Source organism: Miniopterus schreibersii, assembly GCF_964146895.1.
Source record: "Miniopterus schreibersii genome assembly, chromosome: 11".
In the NCBI taxonomy this organism is placed as follows: domain Eukaryota; kingdom Metazoa; phylum Chordata; class Mammalia; order Chiroptera; family Miniopteridae; genus Miniopterus; species Miniopterus schreibersii.
The window spans coordinates 17,458,279-17,475,409 of record NC_138111.1 but is presented as its reverse complement, the minus strand read 5'-3'; the positions used below and the strand labels follow the sequence as shown (position 1 = coordinate 17,475,409).

Sequence of the window (17,131 nt, the reverse complement as noted above, 5' to 3'; positions counted from 1 at the left end):
GTGTGTGTGCAGAAACCGCCTTTTCTTCTGGATTAAATTGTTGCAGCCTGGCTGAGGGAGGAGAATTGCTCCCACTCACCAAGCCCACAGCAGACATGTTAGGAGAATGCTGCTGTTTGCAACACACCCAGAGACGGAGGGGCAGGTGACACTGCGTGTGTGCCCAGCGTCTCTGCAAGTGTCTGTGCAGATGTGCGCTGCTGCTGCTTCCTGCCTCAAAATTCCTGCAGCCACCACCCACCCGCTCTGACAGCCTCTCTCTCTTTATTTTCAAGGAAAAAAGAAAGAGGCAGACTGAAATAGAAGGCAAGCGACAGGAGCTGGACGAGCAGATCCTGCTGCTGCAGCACTGCAAGGTAAGCGCGACGCGACCCGGGGGCCTCTGCCACGACGAGACAGGGCTCACCCTGCGGGAGCTGGGCAGGGCCGGCGAGAGGCTGCTGCGCCGCGCTGGCTCTTTCCTGCAGCCGGCAAACCGGCCCTGGGCTTTTCTTGGGAATTTCTCCAATTCAGGGCGTTGTTGCAGCGTTCCAGTGGCTGCGGGCGTGAGATTATAGCGAGCATGTGGACAGGTTTGGGGGTGGGGGCGTGCATGTGAATGTGGTGGTTATATATAGAAACTGGAAGAGAATTTCCACATGGTGGGTGAGGGAGTGTCCGGGGCTGTGTCTCCCGTGCACAGGTGCCGCGTGTGTGTGTTCCCAGGTTCCCATAGATATAGTTAACATAATGCTCCTTTTTAAAATTAAAAAAAAATATTAGCAACTTTCCTTCTTGCTATGGAGAAAAGGGGGGGGTGAAAGCAGTGAGATGAAGCAGCCCTGCGGTTTTCCTATTCATTTTTTTTTTTTTCTCTACTTTACCAATTTTGAAAGTGTTCTGTTAGAACAAGCAGTTGGTCAAAAGACAGCATTGAAATGAGTTGACCTGGTTGGGTCTCCAAAGCATGGAGTTAAAGAGGGGGGCGGGGGTGGGGAGGGAGCACAAGCTGTTTATTTATTTATTTTTCTTGAAAACATCATGCACTTAAGCATCGTAATTGATTACAGCCCAGCAGAAAGCTCTGTCACTGTCACACAGCTCCGCTGGTTGCAGAACATTGCTTCCTGCAGGCGCAGGGATAAGCCTGAGCACCTTCCAGGGGCCCGCGGGAGCGGCTGCCGGCCTGCCAGCCTGCCGGGCTCCCCGGCTTTCCCAGGCGGACCCCGCTCCCTGCCAGCGGCAGTGACCTCGCACGTGCAGAACTGCGGCTCCAGGGCTGGTGGGGAAGGTGGGGCTGCCTTGCGGGGCCCTGCTGGCTCTGGGCTATTTGAATTTTTTTGAGCAAGGGGGACCTTTATGGTGGCATTTCCCGTTCTCCTCTGGAAGACAGCGCAGTGCTAAATGAGTCCTCAAAATGTAAATCCTCGGCAAGCTGGCCGCTGATTTCAAATAGCAACGTGACCCAGATCTGCTTAGCGTGTTTACGTTGCCATTAACTTTAAGCAGAGGGATGCGCTTAAAGGGAGGGACCGCAGCAGGATACTGAGAATATTGCCCTTTCTCTCTGCTCCTCGTGTAAATCCATTTATGGGCCTTTCTTTGCAGGAGCTCGCAGTGTGTCCCATATGCCATTGCTCTTTCCTTAGAACATTCCTGTGGGAGGACTGAGGGCTAAAGTTAGTGTCCTATCCTCGCAGACAGGGGAGCTGAGAAACATTTAATAAAACCAGGTGAACTGTTCAAGGTCAATTGGGACAGAGCTGGGTCTCCGGCCCAGCGTACAGGTCAACTCACTCCTTACAAAGAGCACAATGTACTCAAATCTCGGTGAATTCCTAGTTGAAGGTGAACTTGTTAACAAGGGGACTGAAGGATGAGCGGCTGCTTTGACCAGACAGCCTCTCTCCTTTCCGAGGTCAGTGCGATCCTCTGCCTTTCCCTTCCTTCCATCAGACGTCAGGCAATAAGCACCCGTGAGAAGGTCAAGTTGCTTTCGTCCAGCTTCTTCTCATTCTGGTGCCAAATGAGACACCAAGGACCCATTCACGACTGATGTCAGTGCAGTGCTACAACAGCCTGTTCATATTCCACCTTTCCATTTTCCTTCACCCCTCACCCCTCCCTCCCTCATCCCCCTCCTTCCACATATCCATCCATCCTTGTTTCCATCCATCCATCCATCCATCCATCCATCCATCCACCCAATCAACAGAAACAACAGTAAAAATGACTATTACATGGGTGAGCAGTGAGATTCCTCCAAGACTTGGAAACAAGGGACTCAGATAGTTCTTAACGGTTATCTTGGTAAAATTCTCATTTTCTCTGGCTATCTAAGGAAACGCCTAGGACATTCACCATGGTGATCGTGCCATAATCTGGGGGAGAAAGGACTGGAAGTGATGGTAATTTAATAAGTGGAGACCAGTGTATTGTAATTTTCTCTCTCTGGGGAAGACCTGTGTAGACAGAATGAGGGTGGATCGCTAGCCTTGAACAATGAAAAAGGGAAGCCCAGAGGTGCCAAAGGTGGGGTATCGGGTACTACTCTGGAGAGAGACCCGGCCCTGGGAGGTACCGGGTTTCCATACAGTGTGAGGTGGGGTCTGCTGTTAGGCGAGGAGAGTCATTCGGCCTCCCCATGACTTGGGTGAAACCTCCCTTATGACTCTACCTCTCTTTGTTCTGACTCCAGCCTCCCCCAGATAGCTGAGTTATTTTAATACAAGGAAGGTGATGCCTGACTGAGAGATGATCACTTCAGGCACCAGAAAGGAGTATGTTCTGCTTCAAATCAGTTACCTGTTGACTGAACTTGAATAGCGTGAGTCACCTTCCCCGCTATCATTCCACTTCGAGCTTGGCAGCCTCCCTCCCACATGGTAGTAAATTCATTGAGGCTACGGATGCTCTGTGAGCCTCTTGGTGGAGACTCAGCCAGCTTCCTCTTGGCAGCAGCAGCCTTGTCATTGCCTTGTCCACTCTCAATAATAGTCTTTTTTCCCCCCCAGTGCCTGTTACTTGCTTGGGACTTTAAATGTGTCCCCTCATTAATGACCACAAAGCCGATACTACTCTCCCTGTCTTCTAGGCAAGGAAACTAATTTGTGAGACCAAGTAATTTTCTCCCAAGCTTAGAGACTGTAATTGTGGGTGCCCGGGTTCAACCCCAGGGCTGTCTGCCTCCATAACCTTGCTTTCTCCTGGACACTGTTTTTTCAAATGAAATGTTTTCTTTTGAGTAATTTGTCTGATGCCAACCACCATCATCACATGTGTTTACCATCATCACCATCACATGACTCTTTAAGTACATGTTCATGGACTCCAGAAATTTAGACCATGTGGAGGCATATCACAGTAATTACTGGTCATTCCTTGAAGTAGAAAATATTAGGAAATATATCAGTAATTAATATTTATATCATCAGTTTACAGAATCCTACATGTTCCCTAGGAAATAAATATTCTCAATGCAAAGTTAAATTAAATGGAAAAGCAATAGAATTAGATTTCATATTTATTAAGTTATAATTCTCATGACCAAATAGTCCATGGATATATCCTCATGCAATGAGATGTGAATAATTTAGCAGATTCACTGATCTCGTGTCAAAGCAGATAAATAGAATGCAAGACAGTAGTTTTGATACTCGCATGATTGTTTAATACACTTGCTAATTATAATATTTAGGGCTATGCCATGAGTAACTCCACAAAATAGAATATCATGACTTTATATATGGAAAATGAACAAAAGCTATAATGCAGCGAGGGACCAAAGCATGAAATGCTGATATATTAGCTGCCACACCCCAGTGATTAGGAAACCGCCAGGTTCTTTGAAGTCCTGGACAAATTAAACTCAGATTTCTCTTTCCAAGATCCTTAGCTGTATTTAGTATCTAATATGTGTGATGTAACAATTTCCAAAAAATACTCACATATGAGACCAGTAAGCAATTTTAATAGCTGTATTATTTTTTGCTGATTAAAAAAGGAAGGAATATATAATCCCTGCAAAAGTGTGATTTAAAAATACAGGAAAAGATAAAGAAAAAAACATATGAACATACTCACCACCTAGATATAACTCACATGGTATATCCTTCTATACTTTTCCCCCAATATAGTTTTATAGATTAAGATATATACCTTTGTTCACATGCCTCATCAGTCCGTGAGTAAAGTGAAATTATATTAATATTTGTATCTAAAATACATTGATCTCGACCTCTTTTAAAAATTTTTGTGAATGGGCTCTTTCAAATTTTCATACAAAACTTTATAATTTTATGGAATCCCACCTGACGTTCTTTTAACATTATGATTTCTGGTTTTGATGTTATCCTTGGAATGAATATCTCCATTTCAGACACTTACCTGTATGGCGATTCTTTCAATAGTTTTAATCCAGCTAGAATTTATTTTCCTATAAGGTATGAGGTAGGAATAACTTTACTTTTTACTGATGGGGAGCCAGTTGTCTCTACACGATTTATCGATTAATTCATTCTTTCCCTCACTGATTTAAAAGTCTTCTTGATTACACACATATTTTTCACTTATCCTCAGGCCCACCATTTGTGGCTTCTTTTCGTCCATTCATCTGCCATCCTGGTGCCAACACCACCTCCTTCACTCCCTCGAGGTTTTTAATATGTTAGAATATGTCATAAGGCAAAAGCTCTTCCTCTTCTCTTGAAAAATTGTCTTGGCTTCTTACTCCCTGGAAACAATTATTTATTTTTTATTGTTTTTATTATGTGGCTTGTGATAATGTGAGTTTAAAAAAATAAATCAACTGTTGTATTCTACCAGAGCAGACCGAACGTAATATTGCCTTTGCCTCTTGGTTGAATTGCCAGAGATTTGTCTATTTTATTGGTCAGTTCAAGGTCCCAGCACAGTACGTATTGCCACATGAGTTCCTTTGGGACTGTCACATTTATAAAGGTTTGTGTGACAGAGTCAGCACTGTCAGAATAAATTGCTAATACCGCCTCTTCACGACATAAGCTGCCTTTGAATTACTTATTCATGAGCAGGGGACCCTGACTAGAGTTTTCCTCGAATCCAAGCTATGAAAATTGTCATCATATTTTTTAAATCACAGCTTTTTCTTTCAAGAAGACGGAATGGGGAAAAAAAAAGTCAAAGACTGAATTGTGACCCTGTGAAATAGTTATTGTCAACCCACCAAGGTCATTTGCTGAATAGCCTGAAGGTATCAGGAGCCTTGCTGCAAAGATATTACAGTGTGTCTCTCTATTACGAGCCTTTATCACTAATTTTAGACTTTTCTTGATTATTAGTGTGTGTGAAAGGCCAATGTCAAATTTTAAAATATTGAACAGACAGCCAGGGTATGCAGCGTAAAGGGACCTTTATGCCTCATCCTTTCTATCACGTAGGGAATGGATGGGAGGCGGGCACTGCTGCGCCCGAGATGGGGGAGCATGAGGAGCTCCTTTTGGGGTTACTGTGTCCGGCTAGCCAGCGGGAGAGCTTGTGCATTCTTCAAGCATTTGGATAGTCACAGGCCCTCATGCAGTGCTACTCAAATTATGGTCCCCAGACCGGCAGCGTCAACAGCAGCCTCACCTGGGAGCTTGTTAAAATTCAGATTCCCGGGCCCTGCCCTGGACTTACAGCAGTAGCATCTCTGGAGTGGGGCCCTGGAGACTGTCAGCGAGCTCTCCTGCTGCTCCAGACGCGTGCTGCCCTCTGAGAGGCCCTGTCCCCTTCTTGTTTTACAAAGCTGGATGGGCCCCTGGAGTAAGGACCAGACTTACTCCAGGCCTGCTCCCCGCCCAGGTTTCCAGGAGCCTCGGGCAAGGCTCCGTCTCTTTACCACCAGCTCTCTGCTCCTTCCTTGTCTTGACCCTTCACAGTCGCATCCACTTGACAAATGCAAAGTTTGTTTCTTGTTTTTCAATCCTCACCCAAGCATATGTCATAGAGAGAGGAAAGGAGAGAGAGGGGCAGAGAGAGAGAAAGAGGGGGAGAGAGGGAGAAATGTCAATTGGTTGCCTCTTGTACGTACCCCAACGGGGACTGAACCCACAAGCTAGGTAAGTGCCCTGATCGGGAATCGAACCTGCGACCTTTCTGCTGTACGGACGATGCTCAGCCAACTGAGCCACCCGGCCAGGGCAACATCTGTGAAGTTTTGAAAGTTCTTAGCACCCGTGGGCTATGATACATTTTTTATGTGTGTTATTTGCACAAAAAGGGCAAATTGTTTTCACTTTCAGTTATCACTTCTGCTGAGCTCTGCTTGCCACTTAATCCTGAGACACGCGGGCAGCCGGTTAGAGCTGGAACAGAGGGGAGTGGGCCTCCTGGTGGGTGTGCGTGATCAGGGTGCCCGGTGCGGTATCTCAGGCCTCCGCTCACATGCCCAAGCGCTCGGAGACCTTTCCCAAGCGGTCGGCCCTCACGCTCAGGGCGAGAGGACCCGGGCGGGTTCAGGAAGCCTGGGAGGCCAATGCACTTGACATGGTGGCTTCCCCTGACAGCGGGACTTCGGAGCCAGTGGGAAACCAGCTCTGCTTTTCGGTTTTGCCCTGTCGGATCACCTTTGTGCAACACACTTCCCCGAGACGCTGCCTGCCGTCTAGTTCTGTTAAACCCTCTCTTCCTGGCTGCAGCTGCTGGGGGTGTTTTGGGGATGTCACTGCCATATCCAGAGAAGAGACAGATCTGGGGGCACATGGGCCTCCCGTGATCATGGTCACCAGGCTGCTTTCGTCACAGGCACTGACTGACGGGGGGCTAACTCAGCCAGAGTGAGGGAGTTAGACCCTGCCCGTGGTGGAAGAGGGAAGACAACCTCCCCAAGGGCAGCCCTCTCTTGCATTTCAAGAAGCCCTGGCTGGGCAGGGAAAACCGGAACTGCCTTTGGCTGCCTTTCCAGAAAGGTCCACACAGCAGGCCCGAGGTTGCCAGCATATCCGTCTCCCCGTATCCTAATAAGGTTTTTACCTTCTATGGGTTGAACCAGGTCACTGTCAAACATTTCAGCACAGGAAGCACTCCGAAAGTGTGACACCTCTGCCCCCAAGTGATTAGAGGGAAAGAAAATAGAGAATTTTCCAGTTCACCCATTTACTCACTTCATCTCTGGACCTGGGGTACATGGGACAAGAAGATACAAAGGTGACTAAGGACCAGTCCCAGCCTTTGAGGAGCTGGGAGTCTAACGGGGGGAAGAGCTAAGAAGAAATAACTTGAGGACAGTAGGGACGTGCTCTTGAGCATGTTCTCTGCCAACGGAAACAGAGCAGAGCCACTGACCCAGCCGCCGAGTAGAAGAAGGCTTCTCGGGTGGCATCTCACCTGCTCTTTCTCTGGTGAAAGTGGGAGAGGCCAAGGGAGCCAGATGAACAACAGTAATAAACTTTTCTCTAGTGCGGAGTGTGGGCCCAGAACTTTCAATGTATGAACTCATTTAATCATTCCAACAAACCTGGGATGGGCTCTGTTGTCATGCCCGTTTCACAGATGGGGAAACTGAGGCTCAGTGAGGCTAAAGAGTCTGGCCAAGACCACACAGCTAATAAGTGGGCAGAATGGCTCCAGAATCCAGGCTGTTAATTACTGTTCCACACGGCCTCTTGTTGTGTGTGAGCATGATCTGTGTGGGGAATTTTGAGTGGCTTGAGTGGAAAACAGTGCTTCTGAATTTTTTTTCCTTCTGGAGTCCAGTTAGGACGCCCAGCCAATTTATCCCACCCATTCCCATTTTCCAATGGAAAGAGATAAAGCCTTGGAGAGTGTAGTAGTTGCGAGGGCTGTCATAATAAATACCATAGACTTGGTGGCTTAAACAGAAATTTATTTTCTCATACATCTGGAGGCTGAGGTCCAAGGTCAAGGTGTCAGCAGTGTTGGGTTCTTCTCAGGCCTCTCTCCTCGGCTTGTAGATGGCTCTCTTCCTCAGGTGTCTTTACATGGTCTTCTTTCTGTGCATGTCTGTCTCCTAATCCCTCTTCTTGTAAGGACACCAGTCCTATTGGGTTAGGGCATATCCCAATGATCTCCTTTAACCTTAGAGGCCCTATTTCCAAATACAGTTACATTCTGAGGTAGTAGGGGTTAGGACTTCAACATGTGAGTGTGGGGATGGGGCACAATTCAGCTCATAAGTGAGAGCAGCAAAGTAAACAAATTACGCTGTGAGTTTTTACACATAATTTTATACTATTTTTAAATGCGTTGTAAATTTTTAAATACTTTTGTATACTTTCCTTGGCAGAAGTTGCAAACTATTTACATATAGTACATTTGCAGGCAGTGTGTTGCCAGTGAATGATGGATGTGTCACTATTTAAGCATGCTGGAGTGAGGGGTCGTCGGTTCCTGCCAACAGTCCCTTTAGTAGTACAGTTAGGAATGCCTTACATATGGACAGACTCCTGTCTCTAATTAATGGAAAGCTACAGGTGAAGTGCTATAAATATGCCTCTCTGTGTACTCTAAGAATAAGCAAACAGATCTCCACCAACAATGGTTTATCATTAAAAAGCAAGAAGAACACCAGAGAAAACCATGGCTACCTGGACACCACAGTGGTGCAGCATTGCTAACAGAAGGTCCTTCTGCAAGTGCGGGATTTCCAGCCAGCAGAACTTGCCTGTGTGCATCCGGCAGGGTCTCCCCGGTGCTGAATGGCTGCTGGACTTTCTTAGTGGGCTGGTGAATCAGAACCACTGGTGAACTGTAATTTATCATCTTATGGGTTCATAATAAGAAGCCCTGAATCCCATGTAAAAACGAGAGTCTATGGAATTGCGCATCTTTTGCTCATAAGAGCAAATAGAAAGGAAACTGCAGTGAGCATGAGTTTTGTGCCCACAATCTTAGAGACATATCCCACGCTCTCATTTCTGCAAATGACATTTAATTGGCTCTGAGCCATGCACAGCCTGGCTCTTAGTCATTGAGAGCTCCCTTTCCTTTCATCTTGCTCGCCCTGCCTCAGGAGGTTAAGTAAGATTCTGATAGAGGTGCTGTCAGGGAGCCAAGGAACTCAGTGCTGTACTCCTGTTGCTGCTGGGAAGAAATGGCCACGTACCCTGCTTCTGGCAGATGTGGCCATGAGTCTTCACAGTGGCCCATTTCTATTACCATCCATCTGTCTACGGGGACACTCTGCCATGGTGCCCAGGGTCCAGCCTCTGCAGACATCCAGTAGCTGCCACCTGCCATCTAGGGTCTATGTAATAGAAACCCAAATTAAAAACTATTTCACCTACTTTCTTCATCTTGCTCTTTATTTTAGGGAGTTTCAACATGCCTTTTTCTTGAGCTGTTTTCATTTCCCTTCTCAAATCAGTAATCACTCCTTCCCAACAACGGACCTGAAACACAAAAACTTTTCATTTCACTCCATAGTATATCAGGGCCCTGGCACAGAGTGGGCGCATGATTTGAATGCCATTAGGAGACCACTGCTGAGGACAGGTAGGAGTCGTGGAAGAGTTTTTAAGAAGAGGCATGGTATAGATTAATCTTTTATAAAGAAGACTTTTAGATAGACTATTAGGTGACCTTAGGAAATTTTATAATGCAACTGTAGTTGCATAAAAATATGTCATTTTTTAAAAAGAAATTCATACTGGCCCAGCCGGTGTGGCTCAGTCGGTTGAGCATTGTCGCGTACACCGAGAGGTCGCCAGTTGCATTCCTGGTCAGGGCACGAGCCTGGGTTGCGGGTTGGATCCCCAGTTGGGGATTGAATGGAACGCGACTTCTCGATGTTTCTGTCTCACATTGATGTTTCTCTCGCTTTCCCTTCTTCTCTCTAAGCATGTCCTCGGATGAGGATTATCAAAAAAAAAAAGAAATTCGTACTGAAATACGTATGCGTGAAATAGCATGATGGTTGTTATTTACTTTATAATGCTTTGGTGAAAAATATATGTGAGAAAGCATGGCCAACTGTTTATGATTGTTAAATCTAAAGGAGGTTACACGGGCATTCATTCTGCAGGGCCTTCTGTTTTTCTGCACACTTTCGAAATGTTTTGCAATAGCAAATGTAGACGTAAACCCCCCTCCGGGGGCTGGGCGGGAGGGAGGCTGCAGAGGGGCGCAGCCAGGCGGGGCCGCGGCCGAAAGGTGCCATCCGGCCTGTTCTCTTGTCTCTCTCCCACAGTCCAAACTCCTCCGGGAGAAGTGGCTGCTGCAGGGCGTGCCTGCCGGGACCGCCGAGGAGGAGGAGGCCCGGAGGCGGCAGTCTGAGGAGGAGGAGTTCCGAGTGAAACAGCTGGAAGACAACATTCAGAGGTAGGCGGCTTCCTTCCCGCCCAGGGCCCCCAGGTGGCGGTTTCGCGGTGCAGTGACACGGCTGCCCTGGAGGGGGCGTGCTCAGCGCAGCCGCCCTTTCCCCGGCGACTGAGAATCACCTTCCAAACCAGGCTACACTGACACCATTTAAACGCTTCTGGAGAATTCAGAACTATAGTCTCAGTGAGAATTACTGTGCCGGGCTGTAAGACAGTTCAGTGACATCTCCAGGGACCAGAGAGGGTGTGGTAAGCCACTTGGCCCTTCACTAAACGCCCCTTTTTGACTTTTCCTATCAGCTTTCGTCTCTCTGCTCCTTTGGCCCAGGCTGTTAGCTGTCACTGCTGCTACACAGTGGGTCTGTTTTCAGTTTGCTACGTTTGATCAATGTGACCTGGAAAAATTGTGACCAAGGGTCTGGGTATTGAAAGGAAGGGTGCAGGGGTGCTGCGTGGGGACCCCCCCGTAGGTGTCTGCCTGTGCTCCAGAAATAACTTCGTATTGCCGACTTTCACTGCTCAGAGGGTGAGTTGCTTCCTTTACGGTCCTCAGTCAGGTTCTGAACGTTCCGGTCTGGGAGATAAGTGACCTTCCAGGGGCTGGCCGGGCTCACACAGGAGCAACATGTAGGTTCCAACGTGGGAACAGTAACCACGACAGGTCCCAGGACACCAGACCAGATATATGAGGTGGTGGTGGGAGGTGGGGAGTGTAGCTGCCTTAGAACCAACTCTCCCCCTCCACCCTGTCCCACCGAATTCTGCCTGAAATCTCACCCTGGAGCCCTTCCTCTCTTTCCCCTGAGGCTATGAGCTCTTGTAAAATACAAAGAGTGATTGCTAACTTGCTACCAGCCATTTATACCCAAGAGTGAATGAAGATTGTGAGAGTACCTAGGGGACTCCAGGAATGTTACCAAAGGGGAAAAGCCCTGGGGCCTATGTCCCTGTTTTTGGGGGGCCCTAATGTCCTTTAAAGAACTCTCAGAGCAGCTTGGCTAAACTTTGCTATATACAGGAGTGGACAAAAGCAGGTTTACAGTTGTTAGTATGGAAAAACAATTCAGTAATTAACAAGAAAGAGTACAAGAATAAACTCTGTGTTTTGAGTACTCACAACTGTAAACCTACTTTTGCCCCACCCATTTGTGTGTGTGTGTGTGTGTGTGTGTGTGTGTGTGTGTGTGTGGTATTGGAAGAAGAAAATTTTAATTTTGTAAATGCTGACATAGGCATGTGAGGTGAAGACCCTCCAGGACCCCAGGAAAGGAAAGGGCTTCCTCTTAGAAACCCAGAGGATAGAAAGGTGAGGGGCAGGATATAGTAACTCGGAAGTGGCTCAGCTCACAGCATCTTAGACAAGATGAGGGAGCCAAGGGTTACTGGACATACTGACAATACATTGGAGAGGAAAAGGCAGTGCTGAGAAATGGTTTCATAGGAGGTTTGGTTTTAAGTCTCAAAGTGACAAGTCCATGGTTCTTTCTGCTGCAGTGACAGTTGACACCATACAGGATCTCTTTATCTTGTTAAAAGGGACAGTCATTTTCCTGTCCCTTTCTTACTGGTTTAACATAATCACAACAGATGGGTCTGGCGCCAAGTAGATGCTCTATGGCTACGTACTGAACCAAAGAATTGAGGCTGGGCGCATCATGCATCGGGGGACCCCTGCCTGGGAGAGCAGGCCTGGGAGTTTACTCTCCAGTCCAACTCGGAAAAATCCTAGGGACCAGGTGGCCTGGGCACAGTCTGTTCACAGCGAGACCTGTGGTTCAGGTTTGGGGTGGGGCAGTGTTGTGCACTTAGAGATCAAATTCAGAATCTGATCTTTATGTAATAAGAATCTGGAGACCATCTACAGATTAGCTGAAGCTAAACCGTTAAATAAAGAAATCTAATGGAAACTTGGAAGCAAAACAGTAATCTGTAGATCTGTAGATTTCAGTCCACTAGTCTAAGTCCCTCCCCAGCAACAAACTAGATTCTCCTAGAGATATATGAATTCTTTTCAAACTATAAAGTATATTAGTACAGTTGTGCCCTGAAGGTATTTTAGCCCCTGTTGGGGAACCAAGAGTAATAAGAAGAGCCTGAAGAGCAACAGAGAACAGTACTCAGAGAACAGGAAGGGTGCCTACAAAGAGAGACTAAGGGAAATTTGGGTCATTTCGTTTAGAACAAGAAAAGATAATAGCAACCTAACTCAGAACTTCAAGTGTACATAGGATGTAGGCCACATCTTAATTTTTTAAGTCTGGGCCATTCTGAATATGATGAAGGCTTAAGGCATGAGAATTAGACGTATGTCTATCTCCCTAGACATCTTCAAGGAGAAGAATTCCAAAATTCTTTATAGTGCCAGTAGCTAGACAAGAAGTTTCAGGTTTATAGACATGTTTTCTTCCAAAATGTGAATTGTGAATTGTTAGTAGTTTGGAAATGAGAGTGTTGTCTCTCTTCCCAAACTGTTATATGCAGTGCTTAGATCTGGAGGCCAGCTCACAAGGAGGGAGGGAGGGAGGAAGGGAGGGAGGGAGGGAGGGAGGGAGGGAGGGAGGAAGGAAGGAAGGAAGGAAGGAAGGAAGGAAGGAAGGAAGGAAGGAAGGAAGGAAGGAAGGAAGGAAGGAAGGAAATATGTAACTAGACTATTAAATCCTGGTACAATCATCTGGGAAGCTTTTTATAAATATAGACTCTCAGGCCTCATTCCAGGAAATTTGGATTCGGTTACCCAAGAGAGGAGCCCTGTAATTTATGTTGTTTTAAAGAATGCTCCAGGTAATACTTTTGCATGGTCAGTTTCAAGAACAATTGCTGTAAATGGAAAAAGGAATAGATCATAAAATGAAATCCCATTTTAATACCGAGACGCCCTCAAGGGAAGTGAGAAGTAAATAGTGTATAAGAAAATTGATTTCACACAAACAGATAAAGAAGGACAGCCCTGGCCCTTGATTTTAGGCCGATTCTAAGCCTTAGTGCTTTGAGTCAAGGAAATCTGAAACCTGCTTTGGGACTCCTGTAGGTGGGAATAGAGCTATCTATCAAGCAAAGAGCTCAGGTCCTCTGTCATAGGCCCCACGGTGGAGCCAGGCTTCCATTTGAACTTGATTAGAAACACCCTTGGTTAACCAGACTAAAAATTATACAGGTCAGGAAAGCTGGCTATTTTACCAGAGATCAGAAAGTTTTTTCAAAGATTTCTGATTGAAATTGAGAGCACTATAGCTTTGAAGTGATGACATCAAGGTGGCGGGAAAGGAAGAAGAGAGCTGGTCATTACAATGGATAAATAGGCTGTCATTCTTTTGCACAACTTTTCCTGGGGCAATGTCAGGATGGTACAGCCTATTGATTACATTCCTGGTTTTCTAAAGTCCAGAAGTAAAACAGACTTTAAAAAGTCAGAATTGTTGAAAGCAAAATCTGTACACAGATTTCTTTAAAAATTTTTCTTTTTTAAAAAGTTGGAATGCCACATCTTCTGTATGCTTTATTTCCCATTGAAGTACCATACTGAGAAAGCCCAAAGGATGGTTTCTGGCTTGGGCCCATTGTCAACCATTGTCCACACCCTCACTGTACGTGATGGGTCCCTGGGGGCCGCACGGGAGTCTCACATTGATGCTTTTGGAGATTTTTGGCAGTTGGATCCACACTAGCCCTGTCTACTTCATGTCTGCTCCAATCAACAAGCCCTGTCATTTGCATTGTGATTTTCCCACCTCAGATTCTCTTTCTAATGTCATCAAGTTTTATTCAAGTGTTTGAAATACAGTGTTCCTAACTTCCTTTGATTAGTGAGAAATATGGGGAAAATTTGCTCCCTGCCTTGGATTACCCCAGCTAAGTTGAGAAACCTTGTGGAGTAGTGAATGGAAATGGAATGAGCTGTCACAAAGCCAGGATGTTAATTCTAGCTCTGCTAAAAATTTGCTGTGTGACTTTGGGCGAGTGTCTCATTCTCGCTGGTTTTCTCATCTCTTCAGTGACAATTCTCTCAGGATCTTCCAGCTCTGGTATTCTCAGATCCTCTCATTTAAGAGGCTGGCTAGAGATCCCGTCTCTGAACAAATATACCTGTGCAGAGAAATGTCATTATTGTGGAAGGAAGTGGTTTTAGAGGCAGGCCAGAATGGGGGAAAGAGGTTAAGTTCTCAGGAAACAAAAGCCCTTGTATAACTGACTCATCACAGAGGTGACTGATTCATCTGAACAGCTGTCAGTTCTAAAATGTATCACATCAGATATCCATTGAATAAAATATTGAAGTCTCGGCTGCAAAGCCAGAGAGGGTAACTTTTAAAAAGAAAATTCAAGATGCAAGTAGACTGGTTCATTTCCTTTTCTGATTTAAGATTCTGAGTGGCCTCTGTTGGTCTCTGATGGATACCAGGATTCACTTAATTTTCCACATTCTTAAGTCTCAGAGCAGAAGACCGGCGAAATCAGGCATAAGCCTGTGTGTGCTATATTATGGGATTTTGGCAACCAAGAAGACAGCCACCCATGAATAACTGTTTTAGAAAAGGCAACCACAGAAACGTTCATTGGAATCGCAGCGGACACTTGCTTGGGATTTATTGTGTTCTTCCTACTCGCTGTTTTTGACTCCAGGATGCACTGTTCTTTCTCAGCAGGGAGTGGAGCACTCCAGATTGGCATTCCACATCTGTGCCCTCCCAGCCTGTGCCCCGCCCCACACAGCCACATTCGGTGATCCAGCCCTGTTCTCCTGCCCCATTGTCTTTGTTTCACCCAAATAAAACTATATACACTATAAACTATATAGTGATATCACTATATCATCCAATATTTATTGGTCTCTTACTCTGTTCTGGTTACTGACCTAGCTGTCTGCCCCCATTAATTCATTAATTTTCTCATTTCATCATAATACTCCATGAGGTAGCAGCGATTGTGATGATGCCCATAAGACAGTTGGAACTGAGGCTTGGAGGTAAAGTAACGTGCTGCCTAAAATGACCCCATTAATAAGTGAAAGAGTGAGTATTTGAACTCAGCTCTGCCTAACTCCAAAGCACATGGTCAAAAATCTCAACGCAAGTTGTTCTTTTAAGCTACAAATGCCTGAGGCCTGTGATAGTCAGTGAAATCACACTGAGGTTCACCTCATGGTGCTGGTGAATGGGCAGGTAACATGCTCCCCCCTCCTCTTCCCCCACTAGTGCTCCTCCGGGAAGCAGTGTAGCATGTGTGCAAGGGGCTGGGCCCGACCCACTGGGAGCGGTCATCGTGACTGGTGAGGCTGCCCCCTTCAGGTCCCTTCAGGAAGTACAGGCCCCACTTGAGGCTTCTTTCCTTTGTCTCTCTGGAGCCCTTTGCTCCTGAGCCCACTTTCTTGGCTGTATGTGTACAGCCTGCATCCCTGTTGGAAACAGTGTGTGATTACGTAAAGGGCTCCCAGCATAGCGTGCTGATTAGGAACCTGGACCTTAGAGTTTCACCTTGGTCAGAGTCCTAGTTCTGCATCTATGAGTTGTTTGACCTTGGACAAACCATATAACCTCTCTGGACTGAGTTTCCTCACCTGTACACTGGGGTTCACAATGAGGAGTTGTGGTAACGTGTAGAGATCATGGAATTTGTGAAGTGCCAAGTACAAAAGGTTGTCAGCAAGTACAAGTATTGCTACTGTTATTGTTTTCCCTCTATCTTTCTAGAACAAGGTTTCTCAGTAGCATCACTATTGACATTTGGGGCTAGATAATTCTTTACTGTGGGGGCTGTCCTGTGCTTTTCAGGATATTTAGCAGCATCCCCGACCTCTACCCAGTAGACGCCAGTAGCACCACTCCCTCCCCTACCCCTAGTCAAGACAATCAAAAACATGACCAAGCACTGCTAAATGTCCCCTGGGGAGAAATAGCCCCCAATTGAGAACCACTGCACTAAAGCCTGGAGTTACAAGTGTTGATACTAAGATAAAATAACCCATCAAGTAGATTCAGAATATAGAACCCTAAAAAGATTTATGAAGATAATAATGATTCTCGGTACAGACTGACATAAAGCCTTTCACTTACTTGAAAATATGAGGCTTCTCTTAAGCACTGAGCCCTTAACGTCAGTTCTGAGTTTAAAAGGATTGGTTGCCTCCAACGCTGCACTGATTTTGCACAGGCAGTGATTTTACGGCAGCTCCTAAAACCGTGACATCTTAGAAGATGCATAACTGAGGTGCTGTCCAGGTAAACTTCTATTTGACACTCGGATTTGCAATAAGCCCAGTGAGTGGGAGTCAATAAACGGTCTCTTCCCGAAGGCCGAAGTTAACAGGGAGCTCACTTCCTCTCAAAGTAACACCCAAGTCCCCACTGGAACAGCTCTCACCATTATAAAGGATTCTCCTTTGGGATGAGAGTTATGTTCTCTGCAGTTTCCACCCGCTCTGTGGTCCCTAGCCTGCCGCCCTCCTGGGGCCACACAGAAAAGTCACTGTTGACAGCCCCTGAGGTCTGGATGCCCTTGGCCCGTGGTCAGCTTGGGAAACTGAGGCAGGCAAGGGAGGGAGCACTCTGACAGGGCTCTCGAGCGAGCCCACATTGCGCTTGTGGTTCTTCGGGGCAGCAGTGGAAGAGCCGCTGCCAGAGGTTTCCCAAGCTCCTTGCCTCACTCACTGTAATTGCCTCATTACTGGTCAGGTAAATTGGGTTTGAAGTGCCCAGAACTATGAAAATAGCGGGAGACTTCCATCCACACACCGAGGCCATGTAAGAGCCACCTTTGGGGAACACTTACATTTTCCAGCCCGTGGAGTAATTGCTGTAATTGAAGGAATTGTGCAAAGTCAACTGTCTTGGCAGCTGGTCCCGGGCTTTTTGGCCCCCAAT

General features: G+C 46.4%; 1 protein-coding gene across 6 annotated transcripts in view; it reads left to right on the top strand.

Moving 5' to 3' along the window:
- Positions 1-17,131, top strand: part of PALM2AKAP2 (PALM2 and AKAP2 fusion) — a 351,155-nt gene that overhangs the window by 143,836 nt on the left and 190,188 nt on the right. For all 6 annotated transcript variants that reach the window (XM_081152444.1, XM_081152441.1, XM_081152445.1 and 3 more), the window contains exons 3-4: positions 276-356; positions 10,145-10,275. In XM_081152444.1, the coding sequence (XP_081008570.1) occupies positions 276-356; positions 10,145-10,275 (212 nt within the window). The remainder of the gene's footprint in view (positions 1-275; positions 357-10,144; positions 10,276-17,131) is intronic.